The sequence below is a fragment of the Desmodus rotundus genome, chromosome 6 (genome assembly GCF_022682495.2).
Source record: "Desmodus rotundus isolate HL8 chromosome 6, HLdesRot8A.1, whole genome shotgun sequence".
In the NCBI taxonomy this organism is placed as follows: domain Eukaryota; kingdom Metazoa; phylum Chordata; class Mammalia; order Chiroptera; family Phyllostomidae; genus Desmodus; species Desmodus rotundus.
Genome location: NC_071392.1, coordinates 1,573,538 through 1,596,628, shown reverse-complemented (window position 1 = coordinate 1,596,628; position 23,091 = coordinate 1,573,538). Strand labels below are relative to the sequence as shown.

The following is a 23,091-nucleotide window of genomic DNA, read 5'->3' as shown; positions in this document are numbered from 1 at the left end:
CTCGGTCGCCGTCACGGGATGGTGGCATCTGGGGCCAGGCCCACTGCGTGGCACAGGCTGGGTCCAAGCCACCCCCGCAGTCAGAGAAAGGCGTCCCACCTCATTCCACTGGCACAGATGCACAGAACACACTCCCATCTTTTATTCCCTGCTGACGGCGCTCCGGCCGCCTGGGCTGAGGCATTGGCGCCCCGCTGGGCTGGCGGCCCCTCAGTAGCTGACTGTCTCCTTCCTCTTCCTGTTGAAGGGGTTGCAGGGCCTCACAAGAGTGACTATTCGGGACAGTGGCGCCCGGCGACGGAAGAGGTCAACTGCCGATTCTTCCCGTAAGACGCTGAAACACAGGGGAGAGAAAAAAGAAAACTCGATGCATAAGATAAACACAAAAACACAACCCTGTCTGCTCCACAAGTAATCACGCACACGTGCCAGAGAGAGCGCGTGAGAGAGAGGGAGACACACTGGACTGACGGCCCTCGCGGGAGCATTCGCTGCGTTCCCTTCCACGTGCTCCGTCACGGGCATCGCGTCGCACTGTTTGGTGACTGAGAACCTGATCCGTGTCTAGAATCACAGCAGGTTCGAGGAACACAGAACAGGAGGCCCTGGCCGGGCTTCCCAGTGGTTAGAGCGTCACCCCAAACCAGCAAGGATGTGTGTTCAGCCCGGTCAGGGCGCAGGTGAGAATCAGCCAGTGAGTGCGCCGATAAGGGAGGGCGGGGTCGCCCCTCTCTTCCCTCCTCTCTCCCTCTAAGATGAATACATTTCAAATAAAAATAAAAATCAGGAAAGGCAGCTGCAGACCCCAAGGGTCGCCACAGTCTCCGTGGGCTGGGCCAGGGTGTGGGGGCAGAGGCAGGGTCACCGCTCTGGGCCGGGGCTTCTCCGTCTCAGCGCGGACCTGCGCCACGGCGACCCTCTTCGGAGATGGCGCCACCCATAGGGGTCTGGCTGCGACTCTGCTGCTGTTTGAGGCACAGACACACACACTGCGGTGTGCTCCTGTGTGGCCGAACTTACAGAGCGCGCCACAACGAGACCCGAAGTGGTTTCAGTTTTCTGCTGTGACTGGCGCCGACCAGCTTTTTCCTGTTGTGCGCCGCGGCCGCTGCAGTGACAGCTCACACGCACGCCGGGGGTGCCCCAGGCGGCCTGGGCCAAAGCAGGGACAGGGGTCGAGAGCCCCTGCGGGCGCACCCCCTTACTGTCGAGGCGCGGGACTCTCAGCACCCCGTCTGGCCCACCGCCGGCACCCCCGTCGCCTCAATTACAGTGTCTTCCAGCAACCGCTTTCCTTGCTGTTCTGCATCTCGATGTCACTGCTAAGGTGCCGCTCTGCACCGCGCCAAAATGTGCATGGGGACCACGTGGCCCTCCACTGCTTGGCAGAGGCTTCGCGGCCTAAGCAACTTCGGCCAGCCCCCACTGCAGACTGCCGGCCCCAAATGTCCACGGCAAGTGTGAGGCCCGCCCTCGGTGTGGGGGGTTTCACCAGTCCCTGCCCCCGCTCACCTCACCCGCCTCCCACCTGGCGTTTCGTGTGAGTGGTGGTGCCGGGGTTCAGACCAGGGGGGCGAGGAGGGAACGGACCGGGAGAATGGGAAGCAGTGAGGGAGGACAGTGTGTGCGTGTTCACAGAAGTCCAGAAGCAGCCCCGGTAGCGGAGCATGCAGGGTGGGCCGGGGGTGGCAGGGAGGGCAGACGAGGGGAAAAGAGTAAAATAAAACAAAAAGTTTAGAGGCAGAAGGAAGGAGGGGAGAGGGGGAGGAAGGCCGCTCAGCGGGGCGCGTGGGTATAGGCAGCGGGGACGTCAGCGGGACCTCTGCCCACACTGGCAGGGTGGAAACGAGTCAGGGGACCGAGTGCCCCGCAGAAAGGATGGAGCTGTCAGGAGAGCAAAGCAGAATGTGTCTTCCTGGGATGGAAGGATCGGGAGTAGTGGGAGCAGAGATTCGGATGTGGAGGAGGGGAAAGGAAAGGGTCCTCTGGCAGCCTGGTTGCCCCTCGCCCTGCGCGGGCACAGGCAGGGGCCCCTTCTGTTGAGAGGGACCTGGGAGAAGGAGGCAGGCTCCAGGCGCGGAGAAGTAAATCTGGCCACACAGGGATGGCCCGGGCCCTGAGCAGGACGGGGAGCCTTCAGAGGGGCCCCGACATTCGGGGGTGCCCAGTGCCGTCCCCGCACTTCCTGCGCAGTAACTCTCCTGTCCCTGTGGACTCGACACCCCACTTTTTAAAGCACGGAAACTGCCTGTTGGCATTTCACTGTTCTTTAATGGGATGGCCGTGGTTAGCATGCCCCCAGCATGTCTGAGCAGCCTGGGGAGTGGCGCTCATGCTTACCGGTGCACCGCGGCGTCCGTCGAGGGGGCGGCTGCTGGGACATCGGAGTTGGCTGGGTGGGTGGCGGTGACGTGAACCTTCCCGGTGTACCCTGGGATATTTGCCGAGCTGAAGGAAAGAGTTAGGTGTGGGAGGGGGGAGAGAAAACGGAGATGATGACCTGTGAAATGGTCGAGGTCACCAGCCCCCAAACACGGAGCCAGGGGGGCGGATGCAGCTGAACAGGTCTGCCTTTCGCAGACTCAGGGAGCTGGCTGACCGCCGGGAAGGCTGGGAGCAGGGAGCACGTGGGTGGCAGCCCTCCGTCCGCCCCCCCTGAAGAGGCTGATCTTAAGGCCTAGTCTCCGTGCCATCTGAGTCGTGGTTCATGTGTGCGGCCCAGCTGAGCCCTGTCCCCTAAGGAAGGCACAGAACAGAGACCCAAGTCCCACACGGAGCTCCGCCGCTGATGCCAACATGAGTGGGCACACGGAGTTTCCAAATAATGCTTCTTTCTTGTCACCACTGACGTACCCTGTGACCGGTCTCACGTGATTTCCTGGAACTGCACGCACTTAAACAAGTGCGATCCCCTTTCTTCTCTGCTTCCACACGCATGTCCCCCAGCCAGGGGAGACCGGGAAAACACAACATGCACACGCGTGTTCCCGTGTGTAAAAGCCCCTCGGTTAAAGCCAAGCGCACATTCAGGAGAAACAGTCTGACACACACTCAGAGGAGGGCGTCTCCCACACCGCGCCCTTCCCAGCGTGTGTGCCGAGGGGCGGTGGGCCAGAACCCCGGGACCAGACCCTGGGCACACTGCGTCCTGAGTCTGCTTCAGGTGCGTGGCTTTGGCCTCCAGGAGCTGGGGACTACATTCCAAAGACACACTGCAGGCAGGTCACGAGGCCGCAGTGACACATCACCTTCCTGGCATTTGGCGTTCAGCGTCCTCTCAGTGCTAGGCCGCCACCTCTGGGGCCGGCTGTGGATGGACAAACACCAGCAGCATCAACACGCCCAGAGCAAAGAACGGGGCCGGGGCGGGGGTCGGCTTGCTGCTGCAGCCACTCAGTGGCTGGGACCCCCATCCACAGGCCCCGTCTTTGAGAGCAGTACATCGCGGGTGTGGCTCTCAGTGATCCTACTGAGCTCCTCACAAACATGGGTGAGACTCTCTGCTAGTGAGAGAAAGGTAGCGGCTCATATCGCGAACCCCCAGTGTCCTTCACAGCCTGAGTCATGTGCTGGGCTCAGAACGGCGGAGAAAAGCACGTGTAGCTAATACACCACATATGTCTCTTCCCCGTGGTGTTCGGACTCCATACATGATGAGTCACTGGCTTGCTGGGACACAGCCGGGACGCCCGGTGCTAACAGAGTGAGGGGGACCAAACCAGGGCAAGAGCGAATGAACAGGACAAGTCGATGGGTCTCGGGAGGTCAGGAAAGCAGGGAGCTGAGGGGCAGGGGCCACCACACTGGGAGCCAGGCACTGCCCACACCTGACTCAACCCCCGGAGTGATGGTTGAGGCCCCACCCCGGTGGGGAGCCCCTGGGCCTCGCAGCCGCTGGAGGTGGGGAGACAGCCCTGAGCTCTCAGGAGCACCCTGGGGTGAAAGGGACCGAATTTGGTGATCCAGTAGCAAAGCTGTGCACTTAGGTGCTTGACTAACTTTAGTGGAAACACGGGAGTGTAAAGAGATCAGAGGTTTACACACAGGAGCCGTGGTGAGTGGAGAAAGCAGAGGCGTCCAGCACAGGCCACTGGCCAGATGCTGAGACAGTGGTTCCCCAACGCTGCTGCAGGTTGGGGACTCCCGACTCCCAACCTGGCCGCCCTGGTCCACTGGGGGGGGGGGGGTGCGAGCTGGGTGGGCTCTCGCACGCACTGTGGGCAGCCTGTGTGCAGGGAGGGCAGGAAGCCTGCGTGGAGCAGCAGCTGCAGGTTTGCTGGAGGCGCTGCGCCTGGTGCGTCTCGCTGCTATTACTGCCCTGCCCAGGGATGGCATTCTCCTCTGTTCTGAGCCAGCTCTGCCCGATTCTGGGACGCGCCCTTCGGGGTCTCTTGGAGCTTTCCTGAAGGGCAGCTGTATGTCAGAGAGGTGACGAGCATGGGGAACGTGTTCCGTGCCTGTCTCTCCCCAAACACTCACTAAAGCTTCTGTGCCTGTCCCGAAGGAAACCCCCTGCTCCGGGCGGCAGGTTCTTTCCACTGCCCTGGACACCTGCCCGGCTGCGCGCCACCGTGGCCACAGCCCCCTGCCAGCAGCGGAGGAGCTGGGGGACAGCGAGCCGCTCGTCTGTCTCGGGAAGGGCTGGGGGTGAAGCGTCACGCAGCTCCCTGTGTGTCTGGCGTGCGGGTTGTTGGTGTGAAACGCTGTCACCACGGCACTTAAATGGCGGCATCACATTACAGGGTGTCGCGTCCCGCACTAGCGAACGAGTCCTGGGCGGCTGGACTGCAGACAAGCTGCGTGGGCCTGGGAAGGGAGTCCGGTTGCACAATGACCCACATTTGAAAACGAAAGTCCTCACCCACGCTGACTCCGAATGTAACCACTGAAACCTTTTGAGGGACATCACATGGGGACATCGTGCTGACCTTACATCAACAGGGGGAGAGTCTCTGGCAGATGGTCCCCAGACAGCTCACAGGTGACATGATTTTTCAGGTGGAAGAGGCAAAACACTCAACTTCAACACTCGTTAAAGGTGTTGAAATGCGCAGCCTTTCCGATGGAGCTGCGGGTGAGTTACATGTTCAGAGCACCCCCTCCCGTTTAAGAAAAGCAGAGAGAAGCAGGAGCCCATTTAAAAACTTTTTTAGAGTCTTCATCTCTTGTCTTTGCTCCGTAGTTTCCAGCCCTTTGAACACCTTTGGTGCCCCAGCTCCCCAGGTGTGCCTGGATCCTTCACTGCTGCGTAAATCTGAATCAGTTACTGCCTAAGTTCACACCGAGCTGGACTTGTTCAACAAAGCACAGTGAAGTGGAAGTCACGTGACTCCAAATCTACAGAAGTTCAGTAGTGCGGGAAAGAGAACACGGTGGCGTGCGACCGAAAGCTAGATGGAATGTAAGGAAAACTGAGAAGCCCACGTTGCATGTGGAAAGCAGACGGTGTCACACACACAGCAACTCCGGCGTGCGAGCTTGCTGCAGGCGAGGCGAGCCCTTGGCGAGTGAGAGTGCTCTGACCCCGGCTCCTTTAGAAGCTCACGAGCTGTTTAACCCTCACAGTTCTTGGGGCCGTCCTGGGTCCTGGCATCCTGCCCATTCATTCTACAGACATGGGAGCTGGGGCTTCAGAGAGTCTACATAAAGGGCCCGGAGCTACCTCAACTGGCAAGTGGCAGAACTGACCGCGGGCCAGAGGCCTGGACAGGAAAATTCCACCTTGCAGGGACACGCCCCTGTGCCCTCCCAGCCAGGACTTCCAGCCAAACCAGGAGAGCTCTGCTAGGTCACAGGGCAGCGGTCCTGCCGGGTGCAGGTGCAAGTCCAAGTCATTTCACCGGGCTTTCACAGGGAGTGGTTCTGCGTCGGGTGCAGAACTGGGCAGAAGCCCAGCTGGGTCCTGACAGCTTCCACACCAGTGAGTACAATTTTCAAACGCACATCTAGAGGCTTAAAGAACCCAAGGGGGACAAAGTCACTGATGCAAAGTAAGAGAGGGAGCGTGTGAGAGAGACGCAGAAAGGGGTCCAGGGGCCGAGCCGGGAGCGGCTGGCATTGAACCCCAGGGCTGCTCCTGCCAGCACATGACCTTGGACAGGGAACTGAAGCTCTGAACCCCACTCTGCCAGTGGTCTGCCCCAGGCAGGCATGATGGTGCCCGGGTGCAGAGCTGGCAGGGCACAGGTTGTGGGGGTGGGAGAAAGTGGGAGGCCAGGTGGGGGCTGAGAGCGCAGTAGAGGGAAAGGCCGCATGCTTCCACCACTCTGTGAGACGCAGACAGCGCCACGTGGGCCACCACTCTGTGAGACGCAGACAGCGCCACACGGGCCACTGGACTGCGCTTCTCTGATGTGATGGACTCTGTGGTCTCCAGGCGTGTCCAGGCATTGGAGTCTCGCTGCCACTACCGCCCTGCCCCGGGACTGCATTCTCTCTGTTCTGAGACTCTGCACCTCTTTCTTCAGCAGGGTGCAGACCCTGTGCTACGGGAGGGCTGGTGGGCAGGAGCCCCTCCCCAGCGGTGGGGCCATCCAGGAGCACAGGGGGACGGGAGGCTGTGCTTCAGCCCCTCGGGAGCCCAGCGACCCAGGCCCTGATGCCACTCCTCCCACCTCTGATCCCAACACTGCAGCTGAAGACCAATGGGGCAGAGGGGTCGTTCTCGGAGAAGGCAGATGTGTCCAGCAGAAGGCACGTCCACTCTGAGCCGCATTCCTTCACCGGGGCTGTGGGCAGCTGTTCTTTCAAACATGCAGCACATCGGGCCACCAGGGGGGCCTCCCTTCCCCCACCCAGACCTCGGCCAGCATCTGCCCGCGCTCCGCCGGGGACAGCGCCTGCCCTGTAAACACTCTGGCACAGAGGTGACCACGAAAGGCGCGGTGAGCGTGGAACTGCTTGGAGTCCTGAACTGACAGGGCACAGCCTGGGGGGTGGGAGGGGCGGCACACAGCAGTCCCTGGCAACTGGAAAGCACAGGTTGTGGGCCCGTGCGGTCCCCTGGTGCGCGCCCGCCCTTCTCCGAGCCTCAGTTTCCCCGTCGGTAAGATCGGCTGGACCGAGTGAGACGCGCACCCCTCACACCCCAGGTGGCCCCAGCAGTTAGTCCATGCAAAGCCCATGGGGCCCAGCAGCTGCCCCCACCTGGGGGGGGTGCAGGCTACATGCTTTCGGGCCCGACTTTGCACAGGTCTCCTCACACGCCATTCCAGTGAGGTGCTCTGCGCCCAGGACCCAAGGAGGCAATGCTTGTGGAAACCGCATCAAACCACATCGAAGTGCAAAACAACCACCGCGAGACAATGAGCTTCCCTTCCCCGCGGTCCCTCAGCCTGAGAAGAGTGCAGACCGGCCTGCAGAAGAGGGGAGGGGCCCTCGTCAGTCCCACCTTACCGTCCTCACTGGGCAGCGACTGTCACTGGGCGGGACTCTGATTGTAAACAGCACACATTTGTCTGTGGAAGGGACAAAACAGCTGTTTGCCCGGAGCTGCGAGAACTCCCGTTGGACCCAAAGGATGTTGTGGGTCCCGCTGACCCCTCACCAGTCTCTAGTTAGAAGTCAGGAGCTTCCCTGGGAACTGCAGTGACATCTTGAGTTCCTTGACTTTAAATGATTTTTAATAACTGCGAACACCTACCAAATCACCGAGTACTTTCGGTGAGAAGACCGCCGCGACAGCCCCGCTGGGAGGAGGGTTCCGTCCCCCGGGGGCGCGCTCACACAGCACACAGCTCCGTGCAGAGGACACGTGTCACTGTGCGGCCCACCTGAACGCGGACGGCCAAAGTGAGAGGCAGCAAGCACGCAGCTGCGCAGGAGCCCACACCGTGTTCTGGCGAGGAGGTGCGGGCGAGGGGCGTCTGGGAGACAGGGAGGGGACAGTGACGGCCACAGCAGGAAGGCGCTGCTATGGGGGCCGATCCCGTGACGTGGGGACGTTGATTCGAAACAGTGTTTCTAATTTTCGGTCCAGTAGTCGTCCGTCTGCAGTCAGCGTATCTAAACCATAAAAAAAGAAAAGAAAAGCCCACAAAACCCAAAAAGACAACCTACTAAATGGGAGACCATATTGGCCAATGATGCATATGGTAAGGGGTTGAAATCCAAAATTTATGAAAAACTTAACACCAGAAAACCCCCAAACAATCCAATTAAAAATGGGCAGGGGACCTGAACAGACACTTCTCCAAAGAGGACATACGGATGGCCAACAGACATATGACAAGATGCTCCATGTCACTAGTCATCAGAGAGATGCAAATTAAAACCGTAGTGAGATGTCACCGCACGCCTGTCAGAATGACCATCACCAATAAGTCCACAAACAACAAGTGCTGGCGCGGATGAGGACAAAGGGAACCCTCGTGCACCGTGGGTGGGAATGCAGGCTGGTGCAGCCCCTGTGGAAAGCAGAGTGGAAGTTCCTCACTAAACTGAAGATGGACCTGCCCATGACCCAGTGATTGCACTTCAGGAGGTTTATCTAAAGCAGCCCGAAGCACTAAGCTGAAAGGACACGGGCACCGACGGCCACGCTGCAGAAGCTGCCCGGGTGCCCATCAGTGGGTGGGGGATGAAGACGCAGTGGAACCTTCACACCGTGGAATGCCGCTGCGCCGTAGAAGGGAAGGGAACCTTACCCTGCACGGCAGCGCGGATGCACCGGAGGGTATTATAATGTAGTGAAATAAGTCGGTCAGAGAAAGACGACGCCATGACTTCACTTAGGAGTGGAGTCTGAAGAGCAATATAAACGCATGAACAAAACGGAAGCAGACTCATAGACACGGAGAACAGGCTGACGGCTGCCAGAGGGGAGGGGCGGGGGGCTGGGAGGAAAAGGGGAGGGACTGAGAAGCGCAAACTGGCGGTTGGGAAATAGTCACGGAGCGGTGAGCACAGGCGACGTGGTCCATAACACTGCGGTAACTTCGTGTGGGGCCAGGTGGGCGCTGCAGGGACCGAGGGGACCCTCTCTGAAGTGTACGGCTGTCTAACCACTAAGTCACGCACTTGAAACCAATACATACTAACAAAACTTTAAGATAAAAACAGAATTAACAGCAAAACGAGGTGGGAAGCATGCTGCCAAATTTGTTCCAGTTAAGCGGTGAATTTCACATCCGATTGGAAAAATGCTGCTGGCCTGCTCTTCACTCTCTGGAGAGGGGCCCCGAGAACGTCCCATCAACTATTCACAATCCGAGCGTGCGCTTCAAAGGAGAAACACTACTACATTGTTATGCCCGTCGAACATTTTTAAATTGGTTTATTCGTATTCCTCCTTTAAAATTTTTAGAATAACTACATTGCATAGCAATAATTTCCTTTCAGAATTTATCGAAGACTCACACCAGCTGACCCTTCCTTAGGAGTCAGCTCAGCGTCACATGGGGGACTGAGACTCCAAGTCCCCAGGTGGCAGTGGTCCCTCCGTGCACCTGAGAGCTCGGGAGCACTCGGCTGGCCTTTCCACGGACCCCGTGCACCCGCTTGATGTTGTAACCACTGTGTACGAGCTTGTCAGCCCTGCAGATTCTCCAGGGACGACAGGAGGGCAAAGCCTTTGCCTTTTTTACCCTCACGTCACCACGGTTCTTAACACGTTCTCCGTGTGACTTTTCTTTTCCTTTTGGTTGGATTAGACAGACATTTAACTGAGATAAGTTACATGACTACATTTTAAAACAAGATTTACTTTTGAAACATGTTTTACAGTTTGGCCAAGTGGTCAAAAGAAATTAATAGCCAGGACAGAAGACACAGAAAAATTCAAAATTATTGCGGATTATTGCATTTAACCAAAAGTGCTTTCTGAAAGCAGCTAATGCGAAATGTAACTTGTTCCTCATGGGCACAACACATGCTTTAAAAAATAAAAAAGCAACAACGTTTAGAACCCAACCGCACGTCGCACCAGGGCTCTGCATGGAGCGCTGCAAGTCTCTCCGCCGCCCGGAGCCCGGAGTTTTGGGACAAACTGCAGCTCACTGAGGAGGAGCTGTCCGTGTCCTTCAGCGATGCTCGGTAGCAGGTCACATTTCATTCCCTCATTTCCGATCAAACCCATCACCATGCTCCATCCTTAGTAACAAAGTAAAAGGATAATTATGAGCGGAACTCACCAACTTGTGTTTGTGCCAAGGATTCTGGAGCGCCGCGGCTTGGCCAGAGATGTGATGTCCCCGCAGGGGTCGTCCACGTCGTCGGCGTTGGCGGACTGCACGTGGCCACTGTCGGGTGAGAAGAACAGACAGCGTGGGCTTCTTCATAGGAAACACAGAAGAAATCAACAGACGGCGTTCTGACCTCCCAAAGGCCTGATTTGCCAAAATATACTGAAATTTGAAAATAAAAAAGAAAAACCCACACATGATGATGGAACAATTTGCCTAAAAAGCAGCAAAGAAAGGAGGTTTTTCCCTTTTCCAATAGGAGCCCTCAGGGTCTCGTGAGCTGAGTGTGGGCCAGAGGGAGAGTGATGGCCGGTGTGTGTCTGTGAGCAAAGGCAGCTGTCTCTGCGGCCCAGGGACATCCGGCACTGGACACGGCAGGTGGCCTGGGGCCAAGGCGAGAGGCGGAGACCGGCATCCACCAGAGCTAATGGGGCTCCTGGGCAGACGGAAATGCACAGGTGCCTGGGCTCCTGGGCAACCGGCCACATGCCTTGGGGGCCTGAGACAAGGCTGAGTCCTGATGGGCCAGAGAGAGTCCTTGAGGGACTGCAGGGGCCGCTGGGAGGAAGGTCAGTCAACACCGCTGGAGAGCCCAAGAGGCCACAGAGATGGGGGAGGGGTGAAGGTTAACAGCCCCCGCCCCTCCATTTTCTTGCATTTACTTTGCTCCAAGGTGCTAAGACCTAAATGCTCATGCCCCCCCACCCCCAGAGTTCCTATGTCAAAGGTCATGGTAGCAAGAGGAGGCGGTGCTTCGGTTGGAAGGGTGGAGCACTCCTAATGGGACTAGTGCGCTTACGGACCTCACCCCTGCCACCACGCAGGGGCCCAGCAAGAAACCTGGGGCCCAGGAGAGGACCCTCACCCAACCACGCTGGTGCCCAGATTCCAGAACAGTGAGGAGTACTGGTGTTTGGAAGCCACCCAGTTGGCGGTGTTTGGTTACAGCCGCCCAAACAGGCTGAAAGGAAACCCAAGACCTGGTGTCCATCTGAAGCAGAGAAGGCCGAATGGTGGGCGGGCACACCTGTCCCCCCACCCACACACACACAGAGCCAGGTGCAAGTTCAGAGGAGAACGAGGCTGCACGTGCGGCAGCACCGTCAGTGACTCGTCGCACCTTCCACATCAGGTGGGGTCGTCTTCCCGGTCGACCACACCCTGTGTTAGGGGCATCCAAAATGACCCATTTGGGAAAGCACAAAAATGCCACTCCCCCCTTTTTTTATTAAAACCTATAACAAATCTGCCCTGGCTGGTGTGGCTCAATGGATTGAGTTCTGGGTGTGAACCAAAGGGTCGTTAGTTTGATTCCCAAGTCAGGGTACATGCCTGGGTTGTGGGCCAGGCCCCCAGTAGGGGGCGCATGAGAGGCAACCACACATTGATGTTTCTCTCCCTCCCTTTCTCCCTCCCTTCCCCGCTCTCTAAAAATAACTAAAATCTTAAAAAAAAAAATCTGTCACAAACCCTTGATGGAAGTGCTGACACTGAATGAGCGCTGAGCCAAGAACAGGTTAGAGATTTGCTGGAAAGCAGGACTGTCATACACAGTGCGTGCAAACGATTCAGGTGGGAGTCTGGTGGTCTTAGCGCATTAGGAAACTTTACTCACCTGTAGAGAGGGACGTATTTGCTTCTAGAACTTGGACTCACACTTGGAAAAAGAGAAAATACGGGCAGTTACTGACATTTACTTAACAAAGATCAAGTTATTGCAGTATTTCTCTCATTCGAATAAAAACGAGGCCTTAGGAGCCCTCTCATAGGAACTGGCCTCCCAAATGGCTAATTTTAAAGAGAAATAATTTAAAGTGCAGTTTTCACTGAACATCAAGCAGAACAAATCGGCCCCGAGCTCTCAGGGACACAGGTCTTTGTGGGCGCTCATGAACTGGGTCTGGTGCCAAGCTCTCCCAGTGGGCGTTTCCGGTGTTAGCTTGCTGCACGCTTCCTTGGAGATCAGACCCGGGCGGCCGGTTGGAGAGAGAACGAAAGAACGAAAGTAAAGAGACTTTCAAAGGCAGAAATGCCATTTTTCAGACTAAATAAGAAAAGTGCATATGTGGAAGGATTTCTAATCAAGCCACAGTTTTTAGCATTCACGGAGCCCTAGAGAGCCACACGACACAGGGGCTGATAAAAGGAGTTTATAATCCCGTGAAGTTCCCTCATTTTGCTGCATTGGAACCCTTCATGTCTTTCTAAAGCACCCCTGACTTTTAAGTTGTTGGGGTGTGCTGAAGAGTGGATTCTGAGGGGGGCTGAGAGACAACGCACAGAAGCAGTGGCCTCTGGAGGGTCTCGAGCCCCAGGCCAGTGCCCGCAGTCCGGACGACAAGTGGGCGACACTGAGGGGTGCGGCAGTAACAGCATCAGGGGATCAAACTTACAAATTCACTGGTCTGACTGGCGCCAAGAAAGATCTTGTCTGAAATCTGTCCCAGAGTCCACCGACCACCTAAAAGCATCGGAATGAATGACAGAAACTTACTGGACGAGTCACCGGGACTCCTAGGATGGAAGCCCCAACTGCTGTCACTTCAAGTCCATGAGGTCCGGTGATTGTGACTGTCCTCCGCGCCCCCGAGGCAAGCCCCTGGGCTCCCTGTGGACGGCGTGCCCCAAGCATCCTCAGCAGCTCTGGGCGTTCGCTCTGAGCGACTCTGGTCTCGGACCAACGTTTCCGCTGTGTTCTTATGTCTGGGTCTGCCTCATCCCCATCTTCTGCAGGGGGGAGCCCATGTGAAGGGCTCACTTCGGTTTCCACCCCAGAGGCTGTGCTCACTCAGGTCTCCCGTAGCCCCCTACCCCCTGCAGCCCCAGCCAGGTCTCCCCGTGCCTGCCCAGCCCAGACCCTGAGCTTGGAACCTCATCTTGCAGGGAAGGAGTTCGGACACCAGTATAATTTAACAACAGACAATGCGTCGTAAAACGACCGGTTTTTGGAAGAGGTCATTAATACTTTCATGTAGTTGAGAGAGCCTTAGAAATGTATAAGCTGGACACCTTTGCTTTTGTCCTTTAACTGATTTTAATTTCTAGGTGAAAATCCCATGAGACTCTATTAAAGCTGTTTTGCCTCCCTTAATATCATTTTTCTCTGTAAAAGCTGAAAAAAAGTTTCAAGATTAAGTGGGCTTCTTAATGCATGGTTCCCAAATCCCCCAGGGTCCATGCTGAGGACTGTATTTCACTGTGGGGGGTTCTCTTCCAGCCCTACGGGCTTCACATGCAGGAAAGGGCTCCTTTCGGGCCTCTAAGGATGAGGGCGTCACAGCAGATCAGCCAGCGCAGCGCAGGGGTGTCTGGAGTTGGGAGCAAGGGCTGACCCGAGGTCTGAAGGGTCCCCGAGGGTTAGCCTGTCAGTGCTGTGGTGCCATGGCCGGGGTGGAGCGTGGTGGGTGGGCACGGGGCCGGTGGGAAGGGGGAGCGGGAGGTGGCACTGCGGCAGGATCGTGGGCGTGTGCCTGGGCAGGGGGACAGGTCCACTTTACACAAAGTGCAGCTCAGACTCAGTGGAGCATCGGGAAGGGGCGCCCAGGGCAGGAGGCAGCCCCTGGCTGCGGTGCAGACAGATTGGTCCCTGGGACGGATTCGAGCTGCTCAGGAAGGAAACGCACGGCCACCTCCATGGACTCAGGTGCGCCCTGTCTCAGATCCGAACAGCTCGGGCTTCGCGGATGGACTTTCCCATTCCGTCTGGAGAAGCACAGAGGTCAGGTCTAGATTCAATCTAGATTCTCAAGAAGGTCAGTTCTTGAGAAAGTGTCCTCGGCGTAGGTTCTCTGGCGCAACAGCAACCACTTCTCTGTGTCTTCACTGTTTGCTCCTTCTTTTTCAGTTTTTGAAACAAACAGTCAGTGCGAATGACTCTTGAGAAAGAGGTAGTGTTAAGTTTCTAAAACACTCACACAGATAATATTAAAGTGTCTGAGGTTGCTGGTGACCCTCATGGCGCGTGCTTTCGATTCCACACACACGTACTTGTTCTTCCCATACACCGCCGCTAAACAAGCCACACTGCCACCCAGCACCTGGGCTCGCGGCTGCCCCGGGCTCTGACCTGCGTGACGGCTGGCACCCTCTCGTATCTTCTCAGAGTGAAGCACTGTGCAACAGGGTCGGCGGCTTTCTCCACTGTCGTCTCTTCTGGACCGAGTTTTGGGGGCAGCATCTTGTCCCAGGGAACGCCTTCATAAGCTCTGTGAAATTATTGAATGATGACGGTTTATGAAAAATGCATATTCAGTTAGGACAGTTCACCACCACACCATGCACTGTGGTCGGCAGAACTCAAAGGTGTTCCCCAAGGTTCCTGCCCCTGCTGCACACACCCTAGATAGCAACGTCCCCTCAGGCATGTGCAGGGCAAGTGGCCACGAGAGACTGTCACTCTTACGATACTTTGTGTGGCCACTTCACATGACAGGAGGTACTGTGCGCATGTAACCAGGGTCCCTGGTCAATTGAATCTGAGACCATCAACAGCCAGATGATTCCAAGTGGGTCTGATCTGAGCTGGTGACAGCAGTGGACACTCCTCAGCTGTCCTTGAGTAAGCTGCGAGAGTCCCACAGCTGCGGCAGACTGGATTCTACCAGCAACCACCATGGTCTTGGAAGCTGACTCAGCCTGAGAAGCCCTGGGCCTCAACCCCATCAGGGCGTGCCCAGACTTCTGAGCTACAGAACTGGGAGGTAATGAGCGGGTGTGGCTTAAAGACGCTAATTGGTGGCCGTCAGTCACACAGCAATGGGGAACTAAGGCATGCACATGTATACACCGTCCAGGTTACAGAAAAATCCATATGTCGAGATGCTGGAACGCTTGCTTTGGTGCCCTCAGCCAGTGGTGCGACTCTAGGTACCCGTCCACACGCTGTGACACCCAGAAGTGTCTGTAGTGCAGACCCCTCTCCCGAACTCCAGAGCAACGCACCCCACTGCCTGACAGAGCCACGGGGTATCCACCGACCACCGCCCTGTTCAGCACGTCCCAAACCAACCGCTGAGCCTTCCCTCCGAACCCGCGGCACCTGCCTTCACGTGCTAACGGGCGCATGCTCACTGTGTCCAGCTGCACAGCCCATACCTGACTTGCCTGCCTTCAGACTCACAACCTCCAAGCTGGAAACTGTGTTGGCTCTGCTTCCAAAACACACCCAGAAGCCAGGCGCTGCTGACGGTGTCCTACGTCCTACCCTCAGTCACTGTTATCTCTGACCTAGATGACGGCATCTCTCCTGTGTTTTATGGTCTCATCTCCTTCTCAGAGGTGAGCTACTACCTATGTTTGTTCCTTGGTGCCCATCTCCTTTTAGAATTAGAGCTCTTTGAGGGGGCAAGATCTTTGCTTTATTCGCTGATGAATCTCACAGTTTAGGGCGCAGACACATGGTGGGTTCGCTACGTGTTTTTTGACAGAGTAAATGAACCCTCCTTAAGCTTCCTCTGCTCCTGTTTTCTGGGGCTGCGCTCATCCCCCCTCTCCCTCTGAGAACCTCCCTTTTGGGTCTACTCTTCCACGAAACATAGGGCTCCTGCCGACTCTTCCTTCTGCTCATGTTAGCCATCGACAGCAGTGACTGAATAGCTGTGTCTACGCTCTCTGAATTTCTCACAAAGTCGGGGATGATGTACATACAAAGCGGACATATCCTTAAAGATAAAACAATCGCATTTTTAAATCAAAGTTCTACTTGGAAAAATTCTTACTTTTGTGTAGAGGACTTATAAAAGCAGTCCTTTGCATTATATTTCTTCGTTGGTTGTAAAGGTGGTTCACCATCATCCTAGAAGTCAGAAATAATAAGAGAGATCAGACATACATGGGAGTTGGTGATGTTATCTCTTCACCAGGCTTTCTTTTTCCTCCTTGTTTTTCTTCTTTTGTAGTACCTTTTGGATCAACAAATGGATGCTTCCCTACTTTCCTCTATTGTCTTGGGAATTTACATTTTGTGTATATTATCCTGATGATTAAGTTAAAGTTTACAATACGTATATTAAAGTCAACAGAAAGTCAGATTTTTATGAGAAAGCTTTTGAATTTTAAATCTTGGCAGATAGTGTTTAGTTCCATGGAATTACAATACTTAAAAAGAAAATTCTTATTTAATAATACAAAGACACTAGATTTCAGATGTTACCTTCTTCCTATCTCTCAGCTCATTTTTATAAAAGGAATTTAATTAAATATTGTTACAGGCATTTTTATTGCCATCTCTGATGGTTACTATTTATTTAGATTTCCCACCACATTTTACCAATCCTTTGCCCACTTTTTTGCCTGTATCCTCCTTGGTTTTTTTCCCTTGGTTCTTGGTTCTATTTGGTTTTTCACCAAAGTTCAATTTTCAGTAATTCTTTCAAGGACATGCATTTCTGCTACTTCTATTTCTTGCTCATCCTACACTTGACCTGTGGCCTGGTTGCGTCTAGAAGTCAAGTTTGGTGGTCGTGGAGCTCCCGGAGCTCGGGCCGTGCGGCAGCACTGACCGCAGGCACGCTGAGCAGAACGGGCTGTGGGCACTCTGCCCTCCACCCCACCCTCTGGGCACCGGCTCCCCTGCGGCTTCAGTGTAACCTGTTCAAGACAGTTTTTTTCACCTGTTTGAGACTCATCATGCTTCTCTGGTCTGAGAGTCCAGACCTCTGGGCTGGTGGCTCTCAGCCATGCTGGCCGTCCCTTCCACTGCTGGAGGGGCACACTTGCAGAAACGGGATCTGGGCAGGCACTGCCAGCCTCTCCCACTCAGCCTCCCCCAAAGTGTAGTTGAAGGGACGGGACAAGTAATGAAAACATACAATGACTGCGAAGGTCCGCACAGGGCCTGGCACATCAGACGTGTTCTACAAATCATAGCCGTCTGGCAAGGCTCAGCATATCACAGGCACAGACCGTAAAGTAAAGAATCACACGTACTGTGTTACACCACCGCGCGAGAACATCTTACCGTGCACGGTGCTTCCTCATCAAATGTGTACGTGTGGTTTATTGAGCACCCTTCGTGACGATGCGGTCGAGGCGGGACTTTCAGCGGGCTCGTCCAACCTGAAAACGGACATGTGCCTGCTTCCACCAAACTGCAACAAACGCTTCTTCTCCCACCCGAAATACTTCCTGCAGAGAGCTACAGTGTGCGCTGTTGACCGACTCTTTCAGCAGATTATCTAGCAATTTTTCTCATCAGTGAGGACAGAATAGCTCTGAAATTCATGTGTCAGGATTATTACAATAGTGCAGAGTTACTTATTATTTATTACTCGCTGGGAACTTAGAAATTATCTTGAGAGGAATTAAAATGAAAACACAAAACACAACAAAAGTCATGGATTCAGCCAAGGCAGCGCCAAGGGAAACATTTGCAGACATGAATCCTTACGTGAAAGAAGAAGAAAGAGCTCAAATCAACAACCTAAACTGGCACCTGATGGAGCTATAAAAAGAATGAACTAAACCCAAAGCTAGCAGAAGAAAGGAAATAATAAAGACTAGAGATACAAAGTAGAAAAATAGTGAAGATCAATGAAAGCAAGAGTTGGTTCTTTGAAAAGATCAACAAAATTGACAGTTGGCTAGATTGACTCAGACAAAAGGAAAACTCAAGTAAGTAAAATCTCAAATGAGAAAACATTACACTGATTTTACAAAGCTAAAATAACTACAAGAGAGCCTATGAATAATTGTACACCGACAAATTATATAACCCAGATGAAGTGGAAAAATTGCTAGAATCACACAACTGCCCAGACTGAATCATTAAGAAACAGAAAATATGAACAGACCTGTAAATACAAAGGACATTGACCAGTAATCAAAAACCTCCCTAGACAAAAAAGCTCTGGACCAGATGGCTTCACTGGTGAATTCTACAAAACATTTAAGAACCGACACCAACCCTCCTCATTCTCTTTTTAAAAACTTAACGCGGAGAGAGCACTTCCAGGCCTGCTCATATGCAGCCACCATCACACCGACACGAAAGCTGGGCTTGCGCCCGCGTGAGCACTGGCGCACAACTCCTCTACAAAAGGCAGGGGAACAGGGCTCCGGAGCACTCCGAGAGGACGACCCGCCCTGGCCAAGCGGGCTTTGCTCCTGAATGCGAGAACTGGAGCTGTGGACTGTGAAACGTGCACCTGCTGTGAGGGCCGGGGTGGGGGCCCCTCACAAAGTCACGCAGAGGCACCGCGGGGCTGAGCACTCCCACTTCGGGGTGCACATTTACAGAACTGGAAGCAGGGCCTTGAAGAGACATTTGTACCTGTGTGCTCGTAGCATTAGTCACGACAGCCAACAGGTGAAGCTGCCCAAGTGTCCACTGATGGACAGACCGTTTAAAAATGTAGTACATACCTAATGGGGAAAGGTACCCAGCTTTAAAAAGAAATGAAATCCTGGCACATGCGAAGACACGGACGTTGTAGTGAAACACGCCAGTCACAGAAAGACAAACACTGTATGACTTTACTTATACGAAGTGTCTACAGCGCTCGAAAGCATTGACACGGAAAGTGAAACCGGTCTCCAGGGGCGGGAGGAGGGGAGAACCAGGCAGTTAGGGTTACTGGGTACGGAGTTTCAGTTTCGCAAGACGAAGAAAGCGATGGGGCTGGGTTGTGTAACGGTTGCACAACGCCGTACCATGCACTTAAAGATGGCTAAGGTGGTTGTTACGGACTGAATGTTTCTGCACCCCCGAATCCCCATGTTGACGTCTTACCCCGGATGTGACGGCGTTTGGAGGCTGGGCCTTCGGGAGGCATTTAGGACATGAGGGCAAGGCCCCTCGACAGGACGGGTGTCTTTCTAAGAGGAGGAAGGGAGACCAGAGTGCTGTCTTCCATGTGAGGACAGCACTCACGGGGAGCCTTCTGCCAGCCAGAAAGAGGGCCCTCAACGGGACCTCCATCAGCTGGCACCTTGACCTTGTACTTCTCAGCCTTCAGAGCTGTGACAAACACAGGTCAGCTGTTGGAGCCACCCAGGCTCTGGTACACTGCTCAGCAGCTCCAGCTACAACAGTGATTTCAGAAGGGTAGGAAGGCATACGAGGAGCTACAAATATTGCTAGTAGGAGGCTGCAGGCAGGCAGGGACATCAGGGAAGTTGCACTAGGCAACCTTTTCTTTCTCATTGACGAGGACAACTCTGTCATCTGCTGCAACGAGAGGCAAAGAGACCAACCAGTGAAGGATTTGCACATAATTAGAACAAGTTTGGAACATTTGATGGGTGCATGAGGAAGACAGCCAACTCTGAGCAAAAAAGGAAATACTGCACCCAGTTAAATGTCTAGACAAGGTCAGAACTGGGCAAGTCAGCAGTCTGAGTTGTGATGCTCTGGCTTTGATACCTATGAAAGCATGCTGGGCTGTGATACAGTTAAGTCTCAGAAGGTGTGCTCCTTATCAGAGTGCATCGGCAGTCCTAGGCATCTAGGTCTGCTGAGAACTGAGAGCTTACTTATAATTAACGGCTACCTCCAGGATCTGCAAAGCCCTTGAAAGCCTAGGACGGATTATATTGAGACCAGTCCCCAGTCCAGGTGTTCCTCTTTGAAAATGGTAATAGCGAATAGTAAGTACGATTAATCGCATGCTTTAACATGTTCCTGAAATTTTGCTAAGTATTTGATATTTTTAATTCATTGCTTCTTACAGCTTTACAAGGAAAGTAGTATTATTGCCAATTTAAGTGAAAAGGGATGGAAAATTCTAGACTTTGCTTAACTTTATAATATCCAACATCTATTGGTGTATTCCCTCATGTTAGACGCTTTTCCATGAATTGCATATAATGGCCCTCACTATAATCTTGTGAAGTATTACGAGCATGTGAATTTATTTCACGAATAAGGATCCACAGGCACAAAGAGACTAGCGACCACTCCAAGGCCATAGTGCAAGTCAGCTTTTTGCCTGCCTTTGAGCTGGGACAGTCCGACCCTGCGGCCTCTCGTCTGCATTCTGTTATACAGACCTGGGTAGTGCGATGCTGTCTACTTGGTTCTGAATTGTGGGGGCAACTGCTGCTACCCTTATTCTAGTCAGAAATTAGCTTTAATAAACTCTTTCTTCAAATTGAAGTTTATTGGAATATAGTTCTTAGAAAAACTTACAGAAACAGCCCAACATTGGGCTGGGTTTTTCTGCTTACAAATAAAGTGGCATAGTTGCCTTACATGGGACTACTATGAAAAATGAATTCAGTTCCTCTAAGGAAGTATCTCTGACAATGAATACTGTTACAGAGTGAAACATGAGCAAATGATTGAGCTCAACTCCTTTGCTGACAGGTTAGTAGTCACCGGTTCAGAATCAGTGAAATGCGCTGCATGGGATGGACCAGAACTCATCAATGGTCCCCTCAGTGCAAACAGTTACAACATACTTTACACCTTAGTATTTATCATTTGTAGACAAAAGTGCATTTCATCTTAGTAATACTATCTTTCCCTAGATAGTATTTCCAACAGATTGTAAAATAATGATTTCCTAAACACGGGCTGTTGAGCTTTATTTATATGCTTCAAGTGAAAATTCCAAACTAAGAAATTTCCCTAAGCCCCCTGCCAAGTCCACAACCAGAATGCACATTAAAAGCATAATTCTCATCCTATGCTTATGTCTCTGCAAATTGCTCTTTCGGGTTCAAAAGTGGGCACCCAGAGGGTGGGGCTGGGAAAGGTGACATTGTGGGCTTATTCATTTCTACTGTCTCTACCTGTCTTCCTACCCCTTTTCTGATCTCAACTGCCTTTGGCTGTCTCCACGCAGTGGCAGGCCCGTGACTCCCCACACTGCTCCACTATATGCTGGTGTCACTGTCCTGCCCCACACGGTCTGCGTGGGCCTCTGGCCCATGGCTGGATGCTAAGGAGGAGCAGCGTGAGGCTGGTGCAGCCTCTGACACCAGAGGCAGCTCAGCATCTCTTGATGCAGCATTTGCTGTTGTCTTTCCACACAAAGACATTAACCTCTTTGCACTCCGTATCTGCCAGACACACTTCCACCCAGGGCTACTTCCTGGGGCTTTCGTTTGCAGGTGAGTCTCAGCACTTCGGGGCCAGGCCCATGACGCTCTCGGGGAGCACCTACAGGAGAGGCACAGGCACAGCTGTCGGCAGGGCTCATCGATTGTGCCTCCAGGCTGTGCACAGCTACTCGTGCAGGGGTTGCTTCTCAGCTCCTGTTCTCACCAGACCCCCAGACTCACTTTTAACTACTTTCCCATTTCATCTCAGTCCTGGAAACACTTACATGATCATCAGAATATTTTTTCAAGAGAGGGATAAGGAGGGGAGGCATGCTACATATTTATCAATGTCAAACATAATTTGCCTTGTGGTGAAATTAGGTTATCTACATGTCTAGAATAAATTATCTAACATATACTTTGTGTTGGTCAATTATACTAATAAATGCGCTTTTAAAAGCCAAATCTTATTTTACAGATAGGATAATAAAAAAGCTTATCATGTTTACTACTGTTTCCTTGCAGACTGTAATTCAAAAATAAGATTTTCTTATTCTGTTCTTTACAACTTTACGTTAAATCAAATACTAAATAGTGAATCTTATATCCATGCTCTTCTCCCTTGTCTCGATGTTTAAAAATTATAAACCTGGTGTCCCTTTATTTACCTCCAAGTCTTGCTCTGATGGAAATGTCTGGCGTTGCCCTGGAATTCCATTTCCTGTCTTGTTTCAGTTCTTCCAATAAAACTGTTTGCCTTCCCAGGGTCGTTTGCAACCCCGGGTCTGGCCTGGGAACTCGCTGTTGAGGTTTCACATCGCAGAAGTCCACCAGGCTTGGCATGGTCCTGCCGACGCCAGGCTTTAAGTCGGCGTCGGCCCCGGGACTCAGAAACCCCGAGCAGGGGTCACCCAAGGGCACGTCGTCCCGAAGCGGAAACAACGGGTGACCTGGCCCTTGTGGTGGGGGGTAAGGGTAGTGCAAGTGGTAGTCCGGCAGGCCCGAAGCGGGGTAAGGGTGAAATTTGAGGAAAGTGGGGCTGCCTTTCGTTTCCATTCTGCCACAGTCATGCCTGTCCTCGACTCCTTTCACAAAAGGCATGTTCATCTTCCGCAAGAGGTTACAGTAATGCGGGTAATCCACGTTCTCAACAGCCTTTACTCCTGAAAGAATGGACTGCGCAGGGATACTTATCTTGCCAGGGGTGTGCTGCCAGTGCATATCCATAGCCTCTCTCTTTTAGAACTTTGGATGACTGTAAATTGTTGTGATGTCGCCTTTCTCTGTAACCACAAAACGTGTACTTCCAGTAGTTGAGAATTGGTTAACTTACCATGATATTATTGACTTGGCTTTCTAAATATTGACGGAGTAGGGTTTCCTTTCCCTTTTAAAGGTGAGAAATTTTTTCTTGACCAGAAGCCGTATAGGGCAGTAACAGACCCGGACAGAAAAACAAAACCAAACAGAGCCCCTGTTGCTTAGCAACAGCTAGAACTGTAACACAATGGATCACTCATTTCTCCCTATTAAAGGGGACAATACATATTGTCAATAGGCATTGTGTCGTCATAGTGGCTGCAAACTTCATTCTTCAATGTATTTGCACCAACTGAGTAAGATGTGTTCCTATCTTAGGTCTGCTCCCATTAAGTCAACCCTTCCAGCTGCAGAAAAGCAAAAACATGATTCTCTTTAACACGTTCGGGCTACAAATACCCTCGCAGACTGATAGATGGTTTTATATATTTTTCTGAACTTAGGTAATAAAAGACCAACTTCCAGGCTGCGTAGTATGAAGACCAATTGCGTGTAAACTGGCTTCCTCTGCTGTTCTCACTCAGCTTCTTCCTGGGGCTAAAGCCCGTCCCGTGATGCCACCGGTGTGCGTGGCGTTTATTCCCCCGGAAGTCCCACACCTCCGTAA

General features: G+C 53.1%; 1 protein-coding gene across 1 annotated transcript; it reads right to left on the bottom strand.

The window, feature by feature from the left end:
* Nucleotides 1-210: 210 nt before the first annotated feature.
* SPMIP7 (sperm microtubule inner protein 7) lies at nt 211-22,391 on the bottom strand. The gene is made up of 9 exons (XM_024562904.2): nt 21,833-22,391; nt 17,140-17,237; nt 15,899-15,975; nt 14,248-14,386; nt 12,575-12,642; nt 11,797-11,838; nt 10,131-10,238; nt 2,341-2,448; nt 211-334 (listed from the first exon to the last, which is right to left on the bottom strand). Exons 1-9 carry the CDS (start codon nt 22,389-22,391, stop codon nt 211-213), a joined length of 1,323 nt encoding a protein of 440 aa, XP_024418672.2.
* Nucleotides 22,392-23,091: the final 700 nt, after the last annotated feature.